Source organism: Alosa alosa, chromosome 13 (assembly GCF_017589495.1).
Source record: "Alosa alosa isolate M-15738 ecotype Scorff River chromosome 13, AALO_Geno_1.1, whole genome shotgun sequence".
Taxonomy (NCBI): domain Eukaryota; kingdom Metazoa; phylum Chordata; class Actinopteri; order Clupeiformes; family Clupeidae; genus Alosa; species Alosa alosa.
In genome coordinates this window covers 240,569-261,597 of record NC_063201.1, presented here as the reverse complement: position 1 = coordinate 261,597, position 21,029 = coordinate 240,569, and the positions used below count along the sequence as shown (strand labels likewise).

The following is a 21,029-nucleotide window of genomic DNA, read 5'->3' as shown; positions in this document are numbered from 1 at the left end:
TAAGCCTTTCAAAAGCAATATGGCTGGGTTATCTCCCCTCAATGTATGTCAATTTCTGTTGTCTATTTCCACTATGCAAACAAGACCAGCTTAACAAAGCTGGGTCAAACTTCTTCCCGTGACACAGATCAGATGACTGGTGAAGTTTGCCTTTAGCATAGTGCAATGTATGCTTGTCAGCAGAGAGGTGCTACACACCACCATATCATGAGAAAGCATTTGAGCCAACATCTTGCACTTCATGTGTTTTTTCTCAGTAACACTGAGAAGTACTGTACATGTAGTAATTCCATACCATGCCACTCGTCTAAACAAAATGGAGGAAGCAGGCCAAGAACTGATGCCAGAGAAATAGATCTCCCTGTGCTAGAAATAAAATAGAATAGGCTAGATATAACAAAGTAATGTAAATTGCCATTGAGTGAGTGGGGATCTCGTCAGAGGGCATTTATATCGGCAGGCTTCGGCAAATTGTTTTTTTTGGACTCGCTGACGTCCATTTTCCAGCTGAAGCACTTGCCGAGCCGGACCCTATCCCAGACGGGCATGCGCCTCCAGAGCCCCTGCAGGATGCCCGCCAGCATGGTCCGCACGGCTGAGGAGGACACGTAGAAGATGAAGGGGTCCAGGCAGGCGTTGAAGGTGCTGAGCAGCAGCGCCAGGTCACGCCAGCGCGGGCTCTGGTCCGTCACCATGCCCACCACGTGTGAGACGTTGTAGGGGCCGAAGCAGAGGAGAAAGACCACCAGCGTGCCCAGCGCCAGCCCCACAGCCCGCAGGCGGCGTCGGCGCCCGATGTTGGGCAGGCGCAGCAGGATGCGGATGAAGTTGATGTAGCAGAAGGAGCAGATGAGCAGCGGCACGCAGAACAGCACCACGCACAGCTCCAGCCGGTACGGCAGCAAGATCTCCAGCTGTGCCTCAGAGAAGTTCTCGTAGCAGACGTTCCTACGCAGCTGCCCTGTGGGCGTCACCACGATCAGCCCGGTGCCATTGCTGTCATTGCTGGCGCCGCCGGAGGGAGAGGAGCTCTTGGTGGGAGGGTTGTAGTAGGGCATGATGAAGACGATGCTGAGATGGGCAAAGCACACCACCCAGATGAAGACGCTGGCCAGGACGGCATAGGCAGGGCGGCGGCCTAGCGAGTGGCGGATGGGGAAGGCCACGCCCAGGTAGCGCTCCACGCTCACGGCCGTCAGGAAGAGCGTGCTGTTGTAGATGGTCATGTAGAAGATGAAGCCCGAGAGTGGACACAGGAAGTAGGGCATATCCCACGTCATGTGGTTGGCAACCTCCTGCATCTTGAAGGGCAAGAAGACGAGGAAGAGCAGGTCTGAGATGGTGAGGTTGAGGAGGAGGATGTCGATGGGGGTGGGCTTGCGCCGCACCTTCAGGATGAAGGTGTAGAAGGCCAGGATGTTGGTGGGGAAGCCCGTGATGAAGGTGATGATGTAGACAGAGAGGCAGAGCTGCGCCTGGCATTCCTGCATGGCGGCGCGGGCAGAGGAGACGCGGGCAGAGGAGACGCGGGCAGAGGCGACGCGGGCAGAGGAGACGCGGGCAGAGGAGACGCGGGCAGAGGAGATGCGGGCAGACGCTGGCAGACGCGGGCTGAGGACGCTGGCAGAGGAGACGCGGGCAGAGGAGACGCTGGCAGAGGAGACGCGGGCAGAGGAGACGCTGGCAGAGGAGACGCTGGCAGAGGAGACGCGGGCAGAGGAGACGCTGGCAGAGGAGACGCTGGCAGAGGAGACGCTGGCAGAGGAGACGCTGGCAGAGGAGACGCGGGCAGAGGAGACGCTGGCAGAGGAGACGCGGGCAGAGGAGACGCTGGCAGAGGAGACGCTGGCAGAGGAGACGCTGGCAGAGGAGACGCGGGCAGAGGAGACGCTGGCAGAGGAGACGCGGGCAGAGGAGACGCTGGCAGAGGAGACGCGGGCAGAGGAGACGCTGGCAGAGGAGACGCGGGCAGAGGAGACGCTGGCAGAGGAGACGCGGGCAGAGGAGACGCTGGCAGAGGAGACGCTGGCAGAGGAGACGCTGGCAGAGGAGACGCGGGCAGAGGAGACGCGGGCAGAGGAGACGCTGGCAGAGGAGACGCTGGCAGAGGAGACGCGGGCAGAGGAGACGCGGGCAGAGGAGACGCTGGCAGAGGAGACGCGGGCAGAGGAGACGCTGGCAGAGGAGACGCTGGCAGAGGAGACGCTGGCAGAGGAGACGCTGGCAGAGGAGACGCTGGCAGAGGAGACGCGGGCAGAGGAGACGCTGGCAGAGGAGACGCGGGCAGAGGAGACGCTGGCAGAGGAGACGCTGGCAGAGGAGACGCGGGCAGAGGAGACGCTGGCAGAGGAGACGCGGGCAGAGGAGACGCTGGCAGAGGAGACGCGGGCAGAGGAGACGCTGGCAGAGGAGACGCGGGCAGAGGAGACGCTGGCAGAGGAGACGCGGGCAGAGGAGACGCGGGCAGAGGAGACGCTGGCAGAGGAGACGCGGGCAGAGGAGACGCTGGCAGAGGAGACGCGGGCAGAGGAGACGCGGGCAGAGGAGACGCGGGCAGAGGAGACGCTGGCAGAGGAGACGCTGGCAGAGGAGACGCGGGCAGAGGAGACGCTGGCAGAGGAGACGCGGGCAGAGGAGACGCTGGCAGAGGAGACGCGGGCAGAGGAGACGCTGGCAGAGGAGACGCGGGCAGAGGAGACGCTGGCAGAGGAGACGCGGGCAGAGGAGACGCTGGCAGAGGAGACGCGGGCAGAGGAGACGCTGGCAGAGGAGACGCTGGCAGAGGAGACGCGGGCAGAGGAGACGCTGGCAGAGGAGACGCGGGCAGAGGAGACGCTGGCAGAGGAGACGCGGGCAGAGGAGACGCTGGCAGAGGAGACGCGGGCAGAGGAGACGCGGGCAGAGGAGACGCTGGCAGAGGAGACGCGGGCAGAGGAGACGCTGGCAGAGGAGACGCTGGCAGAGGAGACGCGGGCAGAGGAGACGCTGGCAGAGGAGACGCGGGCAGAGGAGACGCTGGCAGAGGAGACGCGGGCAGAGGAGACGCGGGCAGAGGAGACGCTGGCAGAGGAGACGCTGGCAGAGGAGACGCTGGCAGAGGAGACGCTGGCAGAGGAGAAAAAGCATATGATGTACATTAATATTTAGTTTAGTAGTATGTTATGATTTAGTTTAGTAGTATATTATTATCATCTAAAACGCATATGATGTACATTAATATTTAGTTTAGTAGTACATTATGATTTAGTTTAATAGTATATTATTATCATCTAAAACGCATATGATGTGCATTTAATGAGGACTGATCTAATGCAGCATAAAAACATTTTATATTTGAAAATATGCCGTCCCAAGATCTCCCATTTCACATGACTGAAGATGACCAACACCTGAAGAGTCTAAAGAGGCTCTAAAGACCCATTGAGTAATTATAAAGCTCAATAGCTCACCTGTCCAGTAATTTCACAGAGCTTTTACTGTAAGTTTGCCGTTTTAGTATTCCCGTTACCCTGGTGACCAGTTCAGTATACATTCCATGTCCAGACAGAAACATTACAAATGAGATGATGATGATGAAGTCACAAACTCACCTCCTCTCTCTCATCTGATGTGAGTGAGTGTGCACGCGAGTGCGTGTGTGTACAGAGTGTTGCTCCAGTCTCCCAGTGTCGCCTACCTATTCAAAGGCAGTAGGATCTGCCTACTGGCCACCACCTCCGCTAGTCTATGTTTACTCTGTGCGCTCAATATTCAGTCCTGATAATGGAAAATTAATAAGAGGGTGGGAATAATCTTCACCTCTCTCTCTCTCTTCCTGTCTCTCTCTCCCTCCCTCTCCACCCTTCTATTTCCCTCCCTCCCTATCTCTCACTCTCTTTCTTCATCCCTCCATCTCTCTCTACCTGTCTCTCTTCCGCCCACCCCTCTCTATCTCTCTATCCCCCTCTCTCTCTCTCCATTTCTCTCTACACCCCCCATCCACAGCTTCATCCATGCTCTCCGTAGCAGTCACACACTACCTCCATGGTACCTCCTGCTCTAACCCCTGCTCTCGTTGAGGAGGTGGAGTGTGAGTGTAGATCAGCTGTTGCTTGTGTGACGAGAGCCATTATCAGTTTTATATACTCCAGTGTGCAGTATGAAGGGAGAGGAATAGGAGAGAGATGGAGATGACAGAAGGCAAATAAGAAACAAAGGATGAAAGAGAGGAGGAACAGACATTACTGGAATTAGCTCGTAATGACCCACCCTCAAACACGCCAGTCGTCCCGCTACTAAACCTAATAAACTGACCATATTTACTTTCCCTTAGATGATTCACAGGTTCATTGTACCCTGCAGGTGACGTGATAAAACAGGTCATTGCCGTCTCCTTCCATCCACCTCGCAGCAAACCTGGGAAATCCCCCAAACCGGCTATTCTAAGTTTCACAGAGTAGTCATAAACAGGAAATGCATAGACAGGAGGAGGCTGTAAGATGTACTAAGGCAGTGTCGCAGGCAAAACAAGGGCAGTGGGTGAACTGGGAAGGGGTGGAAAAAAGACGGATTAGATGGAAAGATCTATGGGGTATGGAAGCTGGTAAGATCAGATTTATGTTAGGTGCTACATATGATGTGCTCCCATCTCCCAAGAATTGAAGTCAATGGTTTGGTGAGGATGATAAATGCATACTTTGCTCGTGTGTGGGCAGTCTCCACCATATCCTATCAGGATGCAAGGTAGGTCTCACCCAGGGGCGGTATACGTGGCGTCATAACCAGGTATTGAAATGTGTGGCAGCGGCAATAGAGGATAAAAGGAGAGAAGTCAATTCATTAGCAGCTAGTAAAGGGGTAAGGCAAATTAACTTTGTACGTCAGGGGGATAAACCTTGTTCCGCTAAGGCCAGGTGTAAAACCGGCCAGTTGAAAAATGGGGCGGGCTGGGAAATGAAGGTTGATCTTGGCCAGCAGATGGCGGTACCTCCACATATAGTGAGTACTAAGCTACGACCCGACGTGATTCTATGGTCGGATTCAGAGAAGATAGTTTACTTCATTGAACTCACTGTTCCTTGGGAAGACAGAGTGGAAGTGGCCAATGAGCTGAAGAGAGCTAAATACACTGAGATAGCAGAGGAGGCAGCTAAGCGAGGTTGGAGTGCACGATTAAGGCCTATTGAAATCGGTGCACGTGGGTTTGTGGCCAGATCTGCTATTGGCTTGCTGTCTGAATTGGGCATTTGTGGTCGAAGTCTAAGGCAGGTGGTTAGTAACATGTCTTTAGCAGCAGAACGGGCAAGCGAATGGTTGTGGGTAAGGAGAAATTACCCTTCCTGGGGCGCAAGCTAAGGTAAGCTAACTGGCTCATTTGTTTTGTGTTTGTGATGGACTGTGCCTAGGTTGATGGTACTTGGCTAAGGTTTTTTATGGTTTATGGTTCAGTCCGCATCAACGGGACGGACCAACCTAGCCAATTTAGACCATGCCTAGGTTGGTTAAGGGTATTTGGATGTTTGTTGTGGTAATATGGTGGCAGCATGGGGCGTAAGCTAACTGGCTAATTTGTTTTATGTTTGTGGTGGGGCCTAAGCTAACTGGCTAAGCTAACTGGCTAATTTGTTTTGTGTTTGTGATGGGCTGTGCCTAGGTTGATGGTTGGTTGGCCAGGGTTTTTTATGGCGATGGTTCAGTCCACATCAACAGGACGGACCAACCTAGCCAACCTTGACCATGCCTGGGCTGGTTAAGAGTATTTTGGGTACTGGATATTTCAATGTGGTAATATGGTGGCAGCATGGAGGGGAGTGTCTCCAGGACGCTGGTTTCACTGTTAAGCCTTCATGAGGTGTCGTGGGCCTAACTTAACGAAACATCGGTGAATGAGGGTGCCCACTTGATAACCCCAATGACATGCCGCATACTATATAGGCTACTGCTGTTGGATGGGCCATTTGTATTGTGCTTGTGACCATTTGTTGGCGGATTTGTGGGTAGTGTGCTTTTTAAAGTTAAACTTGAGCAGGGGCTTTTTAACATCTAATCCTGTGTATTAATGTAAAACCTGGGATATGATGACAGCAGAGTTTGTACAGCTTGCACATTCAGTCAGAGACAGAAAAGTGTATTAATGTAAAACACATTCCAATAAAGCCTTTCAGTCTTTCCCCGTGGCTTAAGGAATGTGTCCAGAAGAAATCCTGTGGGAGAAAAGTCTTTTATTGAAATGAGACCCAGGTAACACATATGAATGTATGGATATCTATGATAACTCCAGTGAAAAATAATTTACATGATTTAATCGGTTGATAAATTTACTACTGGATGACAGCAAAATCATTTACATGATTTAATCGGTTGATACATTTACTACTGGATGATTTAATCGGTTGATAAATTTACTGGATGATTTAATCGGTTGATAAATTTACTGGATGACCGCAAAAGCGATTGACAAAGACTGGGAAATAAAAAAAATGACAAACTGGGGAATTGGCCTAAAGAGAAAAGCTGGAGAACATTTATCTCTCAAATAATGCTTGAAAGAGGAAGAAATATGCGGAAAAGAAGTGAAACTTCTCTATAACTCTATATCTGCTGACCAAAGCATAATAGTATTTTACTATTTTTGTGAAATCGTATTTTTGTCAGTATTCATCTGGTTGGCAGGGAGATAAAAGGGTAGTAATTGGATCTGATCTTATCTGATTGGAGTACTGATGTCTCTGCTTCTGTTTGAAAGTGCATTTAAATGATCTCACCTGGGAAAAGATGCACTGAGCCTAGAAACGATGCTGATTGACAAAATAAAAAAATAAAAATAAAAACAAATAAATAAATAAAATCATGCTGCCTGGTTGTTTGATTATCTGCTACAACATTATCAGCAGAGTTGATACTATTTTAGTCTTAGTATAGTGCTCTTCTAATGCCCCTGGATATGTCATCTCAACTCTTATAATGCCCCATATGTTATCTACAGTGCAACCGGAAGGTTTTCAGACCCTTTAGTTTTTCACATTTTGCTATGTTTCAGACTCATCTTAAAATGGATTCAATCACAATAATTCAATACTCCACAAAAGCAGATGTTTGAAGTGTTTTGTAAATGTATATATAAAATAATTTTATCTGAAATATCCCATTTACATAAGTATTTGTTATGACATTTGCAATTGAGCTCTGGTGCATTCAATTTCTATTAATGATCCTTGAGATGCTTCTACAACATGATTGGAGTCCACCTGTGCCTACACACATCTGTCTAGGTCTCACAGTTGATGATGTATGTCAAAGTGAAAACCAAGCCACAAGGTCGAGAGAATTTTCCATAGACCTGCAAGACAGGATTGTGTCAAGATCTGGGGAAGGGTACAAGAACATTTCTGCAGCATTGAAAGTACCGAGAGAGCCTCCATCATTCTCAAATGGAAATGTTTGGAAAAACCAACAGTCTTTCTAGATCTGGCCACTCAGCCAACCTGAGTAATCCAAGACAGAGGGCCTTGGTCAGACAGGTAACCAAGGTAATCAAGGTAACCAAGGACCCAATGGTTACTATGAATGAGATCCAGAGTTCCTTTGTGAAGATGACCGAAGCTTACAGAAGTACAACCATCAGTGCTGCACTCCACCAATCAGGCCTATGGTAGAATGGCCAGATGAAAGCCAATTTTGCCGAGAGTTTTCCAAAAAGCACCCGAACGACTCTGAGACCATGACAAGTAAAAAAACCTTTGAAAACCGATGAAAAAGATTGAACTTGACCACAATTCCCAACGATGTGTGTGGAAGAAACCAGGCACTGAGCTGCACTGATGGTTATTGGAATTGAATCCATTTTAGGAATCTGAAACATAACAAAAGGTGGAAAACTTGAAAGGGTCTGAAAACTTTCCGGTTGCAATGTAACCTGCTCTATATTAATGTGTAAATTTTAATTGTAAATTTAAAAATAAAGATGCTGTATCCTAACATAAGTGTCAACATGAGATATAAGACAACATGACATACATTTAGGTAAGTTATTTTATGGATATAAATTCATTATATAAAATTACAACAGACTCAGAACAGAGTACGGGATCACCATATATGGTATGATCAGTCTTTGTAGGCCGTGTTTGCCTCTGTAGGGGGAAGGAAATCTGCGATCATAACACATGTTGCAAGGTGTCCTACATCCGTTAACAGACTATTGAAATAAACAAGCAAGAACAAGAACAAGAACAGGATGACTGTGCCAGCACAACCATTGAACACACAGGGTAAATAAATTCTACATTATACATTATACAATACCCTTCAACAAACCCTTAGAAATCTTAGTAGTAAAATGTTCATAATATGACCTTCAAGAGGATAAATATCTCCATAAGTTGAGGAAAAAATGTGGTCCTAGCGTGAGCTATCGTTGGAGCTTTGTGTTCGTCCGCAGTCCTAGCGTGAGCTATCGTTGGAGCTTTGTGTGCGTCCGCAGTCCTAGCGTGAGCTATCGTTGGAGCTTTGTGTGCGTCCGCAGTCCTAGCGTGAGCTATCGTTGGAGCTTTGTGTGCGTCCGCAGTCCTAGCGTGAGCTATCGTTGGAGCTTTGTGTGCGCTCGTCCGCATCTGTGCAGGTCAACAAGGGACAGTAGACTGCCCTGCAGCAGCACCACAGGTGCAGCCTGTCCACCATGCTCCTCATGACGTGCCTGAACGTGCTCCGCAGGGCCGAGGAGGAGAAGTAGTAGATGAAGGGGTCCATGCAGGCGTTTAAGGTGCTGGTGAGCACGGCGATCTTGCGCCACCACGGGCTCCTCCAGTAGACGAAGCCCACCACATGGGAGAGGTTGTAGGGCCCGAAGCAGACCAGGAACACCAGCATGGTGCCAGCGGCCAGGCCAATGGCCCGGTAGCGCTTGTGCGCTGTGATGTTGGGCAGCCGGGACAGGATGCGGATGAAGTTGATGTAGCAGAAGGAGCAGATGAGCAGGGGGATGCAGAAGAGCACGATACACAGCTCCAGCCGCACAGGCAGCAGGATCTTCAGTTGGGCTGGCGTGAACTCCTCGTAGCACGTGTCACGCTCTGACGGCTCGATGGCCGTCTTGTTGGTGTGGTCGTAGTACTGCATGATGTAGACGATGCTGCAGTGCGCCATGGAGATAGCCCACGCCACGAACCCAAAGACCACGGCGTAGAAGGGCCTCCGTTTCAGCTTGTACTTGATGGGGAACGCAACACCGAGGTAGCGCTCCACGGAGATGGCAGTGAGAAACAAGGTGCTGTTGTAGATGGTGGTGTAGAAGATGTACCCTGATAACGGGCAGAAGAAGTAGGGCATGTTCCACTTCATGTCGTCTACAGCTTCCTTCATGCGGAAAGGCAGGAACACCAGGAAGAGCAGATCGGACACGGTAAGGTTCAGCAGAAGGATGTCCACGGGCGTTGGATTCTGACGCACCTTCTTGATGAAGGTGAAGAGTGCCAGGATGTTGGCCGGGAACCCAAAGACAAAGGTGATGATGCAGACAGCCAGCACTAGCTGCCTGTCGGGCTGTATCTCCATCGTGCCGAGTTAGAACAGCAAAAACCTAGAGCAGGAAAAAACACAAACACGTCATCAAGGGTTACCCAACATCCCCTCTCAGCTCAAGTGAATTGCAACACACAGACCACAGGATTCTTCACATCAGCAGCAATCCCTGACACAAAGTAGCCACATTTATAAATACACAAAACTCAATTCCTTTGCAGGTATTTCTATCACAGCAGTGTAAAGTTATGTGAGGCATTGTCAGGGTTAGGGTTAGGGTCAGGGTTAGGCATTGTCAGGGTTAGGGTCAGGGTTAGGCATTGTCAGGGTCAGGGTTAGGCATTGTTAGGGTCAGGGTTAGGGTTAGGCATTGTTAGGGTCAGGGTTAGGGTCAGGCATTGTCAGGGCTTCATTTGTCCCTCTCTGCTGAAATGCTCTGTATGCGCAAACACATACTGTACTGTACACCTGTGCATGAAGGCAGAGAAAAGAACAACACAAATCCTTCCGTTAGAGTTCACTCCACTGTGAAGGACACCGTTTGCGTAGGGAAATTGAATTTCTACACTAGACGAGATGTGGGATTACCTCAATTCTCTGCCTGCAATGTCCCAGATTACATTATCGCCAAGTAATAAAAGTGCTACTCAATGACCCTTGAGTGTGAAATGAAACACTCAGCTGAGCTCCATGGGCATTGGTTTTGAAAATGGCCCACAGGAAAACTTCATCTACAGATAACTGATTACCACCATGGAAATTAAAATGACCTGATTATGTCTTGTGATAGTGTGTGTGAGAGTGTGTGTGTGTGTGTGTGTGTGCCACTCTTCCTTGTTGGCTAGTGGCCCCCTGTATACAAATTAGGGAGGTAATCAAATCAAAACACAAAAGACAGATAGTTTTCAAAATTTTGTTGAAAACCATGTCCACAGCAAGCGTGTGCTGTAGTTGCATGGTGTAGGCCTGCATGTTACAATTTTAGCATGTGTTCTGAATTCAAAACGTAATTATATTCAGATGCAATGTGCTGTATGCCAAATCCCATTAAATGAATGATTCATTTTCCTTCAGTTAATGACCTGTAATAAGGATTGTAATTAAGTTACATCCGCCTTCACAAAGCAATTCAGGAAATCAAAACACATTTAAGGACGTCATTACGTTCAGTGTTCACAGTAACAGGAGTTCAGTTACAAACTAGGGGACATGCGACTGCAAGTCATCACAACAGGCTATAGGCAGTAAATCTAGGAATCGAGCCAGGGGTCGAGCTACACACACACACACACACACACACGGTGTGAGTGTGTCTGTGAGTTTGTTAGTTTTTAAGTGCCTATTTATTACTGTTTATTTTTAAACACACTGCCTGAAACTGATGAGAAACAATATTTTGTTTTGTCTGTGTATGTGAGTACGTGTATGTGAGAAATTACAAATAAAGCAAATATTGCTCGGAAGCATAGTTTGTGTCACACTATGAACTATAAGCAGTGACATGAATTTGTGAATGACAAACAAGACATGGTCAAGACCTCTTTAAAAATGTAAATAGACTTTATAACTATGTGTCTGAACCCAGTATTACTTAATCTATACTTACATCTTGGCATAGACACACTAAGCATAAAAGTATAAAAGATGATTATTCATTGCAATGTAATTTAACAAGTTTCTTATATTTGTTCGTTACATTTGTTTTCTAGCTTCAAAGTCTCATCAAGACAACACATATCATACTGAACTATGCAACAGAGGAAAATGTTATACCTTACCTTAGTACCAGTTAGACAGAGCCACCGAGTCTGATGTGAAGATGACAAAGTAGGAAGTGCTTTTTGGGAGGACAGTTTAAAGTGATGCAGCAATGCACACACACACTGTGTACACACTTCCACATTGTAGGACTATAAAGGGTATTGCATTCACAAATGACCACCCCTAAGCATCACATCCTTTGAATACATAAAAAAAAAAAAACTTTAAATATCACCCTGAATCAGCAAGCCATGTATTAATTAACTCATGAATAAAAAAATACATGGTATTACCTTTCAGCTTTCATTAAGGACTGTTCAGACATATGACAAAAGTCCACATCAACAAATGTGTTCATAATACAGGTTGCTTTCTAAGGAGAGGCGTGTCCTCTGTACTATCTGGAATCTTCCGACACTGTACCTGCTCTTTGCCTACCACTCTGCAGTCCTGGTTTCATCTTTTTGATCATCTCCGTTTTCACACAGACAGAATCTTATTCTTACAATTTACCAAACACACAACCCCATGCACACACACACACACACACACACACACACACACACACACACACATTTAATTCACACTGTATAAACTAAATGACTTGTCTATGCTCTTTCTTTTAAATATATCACTGGTCTTTTCAGCCCATGACAAACACACATATTATTTCATGTTTGACACATTTTGACTATTTGGGTGGCAGGACATTCAGTCACTGCTCAAAACTACTTGAACTCTAGTTAAACTGCCCATCCCCCCTCCTTACAACTTACCAGACACACAACCCATGCACACACACATTTAATTCACACTGTATAAACTAAATGACTTGTCTGCTCTTTCTTTTAAATACATCACTGGTCCTTTCAGTCCATGACAAACACACATAATCTTTTCATGTTTGACACATTTTGACTATTTGGGTGGCAGGAAATTCAGTCACTGCTCAAAACTACTTGAACTCTAGTTAAACTGCCCATCCCCCCTCCTTTTCATCGTTCAAAACTCAGGTCATGACTCGGCTCTTTCTCTACGCTACTCTGAATATCTCTTTGATCACCACAACTTCCTGTGATCTGTTGTGTTCGTTGCCCCCCTGTGCTTATTTACTGCTATCCACTTCCTCCTGCTTTTACTGCTATCCACTTCCTCCTGCTGTTAATTCTTATGCTTCATTGCATTAAGTGACAAGCGAGTGTCTTCCATTTTTCTATTCAGTTCTGTTCTGGGCTTGTTCTAATCTAAAGTCCAGTCCAGTCTAGCCTGGTCTATCTAGTGTGCTGTCCAGGAATGCATCATTTCTTTATTGGAATTTGGAAGTTCTATGATGAGTCAACACATGGATCAGGCATTTTGCAAAAGGAAAACTGGAAAGTTACTCATTACTTAACACACGCACACACACTATTAATATTTTGAAACCCAATAGTTGTGCAAGATAGAGTAGTATGCTCAGAGGTTCCATTGTTGCGTAAATCAGGATTTCCTTGGTAAAATATACACGTTTGTCAGACACAACTGCATAGCCACTTACAATGCAAATGCTGAACTGTTTTGAAAGCCTTTCTATGGCCACGCCCACATGAAACCATCAGGCATATTTGCTCTCACTGCTTTCACACCTTTAAAGGGATATTCCACCATGTGGGGAATTGCAATCATTTTCCACCTCCCCTTGAGTTACACAATTGATTTTTACCTTTCCCCAGTTCATCCAGTCGTTCTCTGAGTCTGGCAATACCAGTTTTAGCTCCAGCCTAGCATCATTGAATCTGATTAGACCATTAGCTTCTCGCCTGCTAGCATCACGTTTAAAAGTGACCAAGATTTCCGGGAATTTTCCTATTTATAACTTGTCTCCTCTCAAGTTAGAAAGTGTAATAAGACCAACGGAAAATGAAACGTGGCGATTTTCTAGGCTGATTTGACATGGAACTATACTCTCATTCCAGCGTAATAATCAAGGAACACCATGGGCACAGCAGCACAATATCATGCAGCACCTGAAAATAGTCCCTGTAGGCTAACTTCCAGCAACAAGGTTGAGCTGCAGCAGACAAACTGGTTTGTGACTGGATTATTACGCCTGAATGAGAGTATAGTTCCATGTCAAATTGGTACTTTTTTTGTATTTTCTGTTATTTTTTTAACTCTAAATGATATGTTGTATGATTATGAGCCAGGTCGTAGCTGGTTAGCCTAAGGCACAGCTGCTTTTCTGGACCAGTGAGTGACATTTGGGTAATTTTCTGCGGCACACCTGATGATCTCTCACGGCACCCCCGGCACAGTGGTTGAAAAACACTGGCCTAAGGCACATCGTAGCTGGTTAGCCTAAGGCACGGCGTAGCTGGTTAGCCTAAGGCACGTCGTAGCTGGTTAGCCTAAGGCAGTGTATCTCAAAGTGTGGTCCGCAAGCTATCCCAAGTGGTCCGCGAGCAGACGCAGTCGTAGCTGGTTAGCCTAATGCAGTGTTTCTCAAAGTGTGGTCCGCAAGCTATCCCAAGTGGTTCGCGAGCAGACGTGGTAAAATACCCCTGATGAAAAAAACAGCTAGAAACCAGCTTATGCTGGTAGCTGGTTTTAGCTGGTCTTTGCTGGTTTTCTTCCAGCTCTTGCTGGTCTTTGCTGGTGTAGCTGGTTAGGCCACCAGCTGGACATGCTGGCGTGACCATCTGAGGAAGCTGGTCATGCTGGTGTGACCAGCCTGTCTTGTAGGATACAGCTGGTGCAAGATGGTCATGCTGGTGACCAGCCTGTCAAGCTGGTCATTCTGGTTTGCTAGAATGACCAACATAAGCTGGCATGGCCAGTTAAACCAGCACTATAGACCAGCAACACCAGCTAAAATGACCAGCTTGAGGTGGTACGACAAGCAAAAGAAACCAGGTAGGTTGAAGGTATGTTTTCGCAAGAGTTTTGCTGGTCTAGCAGGACAACTATCATAGGGTGGTCATAAAAGCTGGTTATCAAGCTGGTCAACCAGCAAACCACCTTTAGCTGGTCAGGCTGTTTTTTTCAGCAGGGACAATAGATGAGTTGTTTGCAATATTGAACCAACTTGTATAAATCCAAACAGTTCTGCAACACTATTTATGTAAGCTATGCCACTTTCAACCATATGAATCCTCTGACACAATAAGCAGTTGCAAAGACAATAAGTAAGGTCCCTGCTGAAAAAAACAGCCTGACCAGCTAAAGGTGGTTTGCTGGTTGACCAGCTTGATAACCAGCAAAGACCAGCAAGAGCTGGAAGAAAACCAGCAAAGACCAGCTACCAGCATAGGCTGGTTTCTAGCTGTTTTTTTCAGCAGGGGTGGTTCAGTGAGTTGGCCTAGGCCTATTGTGTAATATACTGTTTAAGTAGGTCTACTGTTTTTTTTTTAGCTAAGTGGTTTGTGATTTTTCTTTTTTTTTATTGGTCAGGTGGTCCTTGGTCTGAAAATGTTTGAGAAACACTGGCCTAAGCCATGGTCTAAGGCAGTGGTCCCCAAACTTTTTCTTCTGAGGGCCAGCTCACTATGCCTGGCTCTAAGAGAGGGCCAGAGACTCGGAGTATATCAGTAACCATAAATAGCTTAGAACTGTGAATAACAGCAGTCTACCTAGTTGAATATTCCATTACATTTAATCATAGGCTACTGCAATCTAATACCCTTGTTAGCTGTGTTTATACTGCCATCATGCCATATCAGTGTAAAATGTAGCTCAAATGAAACAATACTAATAAAAAGACTTAAGCACTCCTAAAAGTATTAGCAGGGAGTCCCAAAACTATATTTTATTCAAAATGTGTGAACTCTGAACTCTGTGTCTTTGCCTACACAGCTCAAGTTGTGAACAAGCAATATCCTACAAATAATTTAAAGTTCTCAAACTATGAGAGTTTTATGAAGTGCTGGCAAAAACATCTGAAATGACCACTTTCACTGACCCGATGAGAACTTTGTGAATTGTGAATTTGTATGAACATTTGAACAAGTGAATAAAAAATAGAAATAATTATCCCAGAAAGTCCCAAAAATATGACTTGAATAGAAGTTAGTTAGTTATTAACAATTAATTGATAAACTTTTAGAATACTTTGAGCACTGATGCAATCAGCATAGGCATCTGACATTGTTTGCAGGTAGGCCTACATTTCATTCCGTTTTCGATCGCAAACGCGAAACAGCGCCAAAACAACCACCAGTGGACAAAAAGAGTATTACATGTGTACTGTTAAGACTCGCCATAGAGAATGAATGGGGGAAATTACGGAGGTTATAGTTTGACGATGTCGTACTCCCGTGCGGGCCAGATGCTATATACCACGGACATGTTTTGGAGGGCCACCCAAAATGAGGTGGCGGGCCGTATCCGGCCTGCGGGCCGTAGTTTGGGGACCACTGGTCTAAGGCACTGGCCTAAGGCATGGTCTAAAATACCTTTTCATACAACGAATTCTGATTACTAGGGCCCCAAGGGGAGGGAGGGCCCTTTAAATGTCTGGAATATACTGTACTTCATTGTATTTATTATGGGGACCCATCAGGACTGCCTATGCAATCTGCTCTGCCCTCCATCCAGCCCTCACCCACTTAGACAATAAAGACTCATATGTGAGAATGCTGTTCATAGACTTCAGTTCAGCATTCAATACCATAATACCACAACAACTCATCAGCAAACTGGACAAGCTAGGATTCAGTACCTCCCTCTGCAACTGGCTGATGGACTTCCTGTTGCAGAGACCACAAGCAGTATGTGTCGGGTACAACACCTCAAGCACTCTGACCCTGAGCACGGGGGCCCCTCAAGGGTGTGTGCTCAGCCCCCTGCTCTTCACACTGCTAACACATGACTGTACAACCACTCACAGCTCCAACCATCTGGTGAAGTTTGCGGACGACACAACACTGGTGGGCCTTATCACTAAGGGCGATGAGGCTCACTACAGAGAAGAAGTAGACCTGCTGGCTAAATGGTGCAAAGACAACAACCTCCTGCTAAATGTCAGCAAGACCAAGGAGATTGTTGTCAACTTTCAGAGAGGCCACAAACAACTGCCACCACTGTCCATCGACGGAGATGCTGTGGAGAGAGTGAGCAGCACAACATTTCTGGGGGTGCACATCAGCGGCGACCTCTCCTGGACCACCAACACAGCATCACTGGCGAAGAAAGCCCAGCAGCCTCTACTTCTTCGCGCAAATTGAAGAAGGCAAGTGCCACGCCTCCCGTCATGACTACATTCTACAGAGGGACCATCGACAGCATCGTCTCCAGCAGCATCACAGTGTGGGGCGAAAGCTGCACAGATCAGAACAGGAAGACCCTCCAGCGCACTGTTAACACAGCTAAGAGGATCATTGGAGCACCACTCCCCTCCCTGCAGGACATTTACACCACCCGCCTCACCCGCCAAAGCACTAATGATTGTCAAGGATACAACCCACCCTGCACACGAACTGTTCAGCCTCCTGCCCTCTGGAAGCGGTACAGGAGCCTCGGCTCCCGCACCACCAGACTGGCAAGTAGCTTCATCCACCAAGCAATCAGGATGCTGAACACTCTACCCACTCTCCCATCACTGACAGCCCCCCACCCACCAGCCAGCCAGGAACCTAGGGAAACTAGGATCCTGTCTACCCTACCCCAACACCGCCCTGTGGAACTGCACTGTGACTGCGCAGCCCCTAACGTGTTGCTGCTTCACATCAAGCCTGATATACTTGAAATTACTGCATACTGCATATCAATGTAAATATACAGGTCACACAAGCACAAGTTTAAACTTCATGTAACTGTTAAGACTATATAAATATACAACACAACTACCTCTATTTTTTTATATAAAATATAATATAATATATATATTTCCTATATTTCTATTTTGATACATACATGTTCTATATTTCAGTCTTGCACTTAAATTTAATGTTTATTGTCTATGGCTATGTCTATAGTATGTCGATGTCTGTATTTAAAGTACTGTATGTCTATGTCTGCATGGGAAAGTAAGAAACGAAATTTCAATTCTTTGTATGACCAGTGCATGTAAAGAAATTGACAATAAAAGCCGACTTGACTTGACTTGACTATGCAGCTCAGGCCCTTGGTATAAAGGGCCCTCCTGAAACTCTCACACTACGCACGTCTGTCAGGTACTCCTCAGACAACATTGTGTCATTCCGTGTGAAGCACAGTAACCGTTGTGCGATGTCTAGAGAGGAAGAGGGAGACAGCCACAGGAACTTGCACTGTGACAGAAACGGCTTGCATAACCTAGTCAAGTCAAGTCAAGTCAAGTTTATTTATATAGCGCATTTCATACACAGTTTATGCAATGTGCTTTACATAAACAAAACCAAACAATAATAACAAATAAAAAGCATAGAAAGGCAATATAGTCAAAGAATAGTTAAAATGTAAAGATCATAATAAAAAGAAAACATAAAACACAAGGTAAAATAATTTAAAAATAAAGGATAATTAGTAAGCAAAAAACAAAGGCAAAAGTAGTAAAAAAAAGTAATAAAAGATAAAGTAGAATAATTATCAAGGCAGATTCAGAATTTGTAACTCGGCACAGTTAGCAGAAAGCATGTGAGAACAGTTTGGTTTTAGGTCTAGATTTAAAACTGGCTACAGTTGGGGCCTTTTTGATGTCATCCGAAAGTTGGTTCCACAGCTGAGCTGCATAGCAGCTAAAAGCTGCTTCACCATGTTTAGTTCTAACAGTAGGTTTTACTAGCAGGTTTTTCACCTGGGACCTGAGAGGACGAGAAGGTGTGTACTGCTGAAGCATGTCTGACAGGTATTTAGGTCCTGCTCCATTTACTGATTTATAAACAAGCAATAGAGCTTTAAAGTCAATTCTGTGACTTACTGGAAGCCAGTGCAAGGACTTAAGAATTGGAGTAATGTGGTCAGTTCTTTTAGTTTTTGTTAGAATCCTGTCTGCTGCATTTTGTATAATCTGAAGCTGTTTAATAGTCTTTTTAGGAAGGCCTGTGAACAGTCCATTGCAGTAATCAACCCTGCTGGAGATAAATGCATGAATGAGTTTTTCTAAGTCATATTTTGACATCAGCCCTCTGAGTCTGGCAATATTTTTTGAGGTGGTAAAAAAAAGCTGATTTAGTTTGTCGCTTTCATGTGGCTGTTGAAATTTAGATCACTGTCAATTAATACACCAAGATTTTTAACTGTATCCTTTGCCTTCAACCCTTTTTTGTGTCAAGGAGAGTGGCAACCCTAAGACTTTCCTCCTTTTTACCAAATATAATTACTTCAGTTTTTTCTTTGTTCAGCTGAAGAAAATGTTGAGACATCCAGGTGTTGATTTGTTCTATACACTGACACATAGATTCAAGAGGACCATAGTCGTTTGGTGACAGAGCTAAGTAAATTTGTGTGTCATCTGCATAGCTATGATATGAAATCAAGTTATTTTGGATGATTTGTCCAAGTGGGAGCATATAGAGGTTGAATAATAGTGGCCCTACATGTAAGATCGACCCCTGGGGAACACCACAGGTCAAGGACGTTGGTGTTGAGGTACAGTTTCCAATGGCAACAAAGAAGCTCCTTTCTTGTAGATATGATTTTAGCCAGCTGATAACTATGCCTGTAAATCCAACCCAGTGTTCTAGTCTGTGTAGTAAAATATTGTGATCAACAGTGTCAAATGCTGCACTAAGGTCCAGTAGCACTAGGACTGATGTTTTACCTGAATCTGTGTTGTTGGTATGTCATTGGAAACTTTTATGAGAGCTGTTTCAGTGCTGTGATTTGCCCGAAAACCAGACTGAAAGTAATCAAAATACCCATTTGATGTTAGGAAGGTGGTTAATTGATTAAAGACTACTTTTTCAATAATTTTGCCAGGTAGATTTCAGGTAGATTGGATATGGGCCTGTAATTGTTTAGCATGGAGGCATCCAGGTTATTCTTCTTGAGAAGTGGCTTTACAACAGCTGTTTTCAGTGACTTAGGAAAAGTGCCAGACAGCAGTGATACATTTACAATTTGAAGGACATCCGCCGCTATGAGATGAAAAACAGTTTTGAAGAAATTGGTAGGCAGAGTGTCTAAGACACATGTGGAAGAGCTGAGATTCTGTACCGTTTTTTTAAGTGTTTCGTAGTCTATCAAGCTGAACTCTGACATTAAGTTTAGTTTCCCTCTGTTTGTTGCTGGAAGTTCAGGTTGTTGAATTTGTAATTGAGCAGATATGTTGAGTCTGATTTTGTCAATTTTACCTTTAAAAAAAGATGAAAACTCATTGCATTTATTAGTTGAGAGAAGTTCAGGTGCTAATTGTGAGGGGGGATTTGTTAATTTATCAACAGTTGAAAATAGAATACGAGTGTTATTTGAACTTCTATTGATAATGTTAGAAAAAAAGGACTGTCTTGCTTTGCATATTTCAGAGTTATATGTGCGGAGCATCTCTTTATGGATTTCATAGTGGATCTGAAGTTTGTATTTACGCCATTTTCTTTCAGTCTTCCTACACTCTCTTTTTAGAAGTTTGACTGCTGGATTTAGCCTCCATGGTGCTTTCTGTTTGTCCTTAACTTTCTTGAATTGTAATGGAGCAATGTCATCCATAATGTTTGGCATTTTTGCATTAAAGTGATCAAATAAGTCTTCAGAGTCTGACAGTTGACTTGACTTTAGTGAAAGTGCTTGCTCAAAGAGAGCACTTGTCTGATCATTTATGATTCTCCTTTTTACCATCATAGCTGTGTTTTGAGTGTGTGGGGACATAGACACATCAAAGAACACGCAGAAATGATCAGATAAGGCCAGGTCTTTAACAGCTGTAGAGACATCGAGACCCTTTGTGATAACAAGGTCGAGGGTATGGCCGAGAGAGTGTGTTGGCCCCTGTACATGCTGTGTTAGGGAGAAAGTATCGATTAGTGCAATGAATTCCTTGGCGTAATTGTTTTCAGGGTTATCCACATGCAAGTTTAGATCCCCTGATATAATAAGACAGTCAAACTCTATGCAAATGACTGATAGCAGTTCACCTAGCTCTTCAAGAAAAACTTTTGCTGAATGTTTTGGAGGCCTGTAAATTGTCAGTAATAAAATCTGAGGAGACGACTTAATGCGTGCACACAGATATTCAAATGAAGTAAAGTCACCGAATGGCGACTGATTGCACTGAAAAAGGCGTCTTAAAAATTGTGGCTATCCCCCACCTTTTTATTTGCTCTGGTAGCACACAAAAAACTGAAATTTGGGGGAGCTGATTCAATGACAGTAGCAGCACTGTTTGGTTGATCTAACCATGTCTCAGTTAAAAGTAAAACATCAAGGTTGTGTGTGCAAATTAGATCATTAATTAAGAATGATTTGTTTAAAAGAGATCTGATATGTAGGAGTGCTAGTTTTGCTGTAAGTGTTGAGGTTGATGTGGTACGGGTAGGAGATTAGACTGGTTTACCCTATAAGCTCCATGCATTTGTGTTCTATTTCTTGTCAATACAGGAATAGAGAATGTCATGGGCTTACTGGGTCCCGGCATGTCCGTACCATTTATATTGCAGGGACCCTGAGAATATCATACAATACAGTCATCATCATCATCATCATCATCATCATCATCATCATCAAATAATTTAACCAACCTATGTGAGTTTGACATTATGGATATAGTTGGATGACTCTTCCAGGCAAAAGAGAGTGCTTGCAGAGTTCAAGTTGAGTGAGTCAATGTTTAGGAAGTCGAAGCCTAATGTGCTTCACCTACACTTTCAATGTTTGTTTAG

General features: G+C 45.3%; 2 protein-coding genes across 2 annotated transcripts; both read right to left on the bottom strand.

Annotated features, from left to right (window-relative positions):
* Positions 1–437: 437 nt before the first annotated feature.
* LOC125306133 (free fatty acid receptor 3) lies at positions 438–1,490 on the bottom strand. The gene has a single exon (XM_048261315.1). It carries the CDS (start codon positions 1,488–1,490, stop codon positions 438–440), a length of 1,053 nt encoding a protein of 350 aa, XP_048117272.1.
* A 6,506-nt stretch (positions 1,491–7,996) lies between these two features.
* Positions 7,997–11,354, bottom strand: LOC125306023 (free fatty acid receptor 2-like). Its single transcript, XM_048261159.1, has 2 exons — positions 11,277–11,354; positions 7,997–9,556 (listed from the first exon to the last, which is right to left on the bottom strand). Exon 2 carries the CDS (start codon positions 9,529–9,531, stop codon positions 8,548–8,550), a length of 984 nt encoding a protein of 327 aa, XP_048117116.1. The 5' UTR covers positions 9,532–9,556; positions 11,277–11,354; the 3' UTR covers positions 7,997–8,547.
* Positions 11,355–21,029: the final 9,675 nt, after the last annotated feature.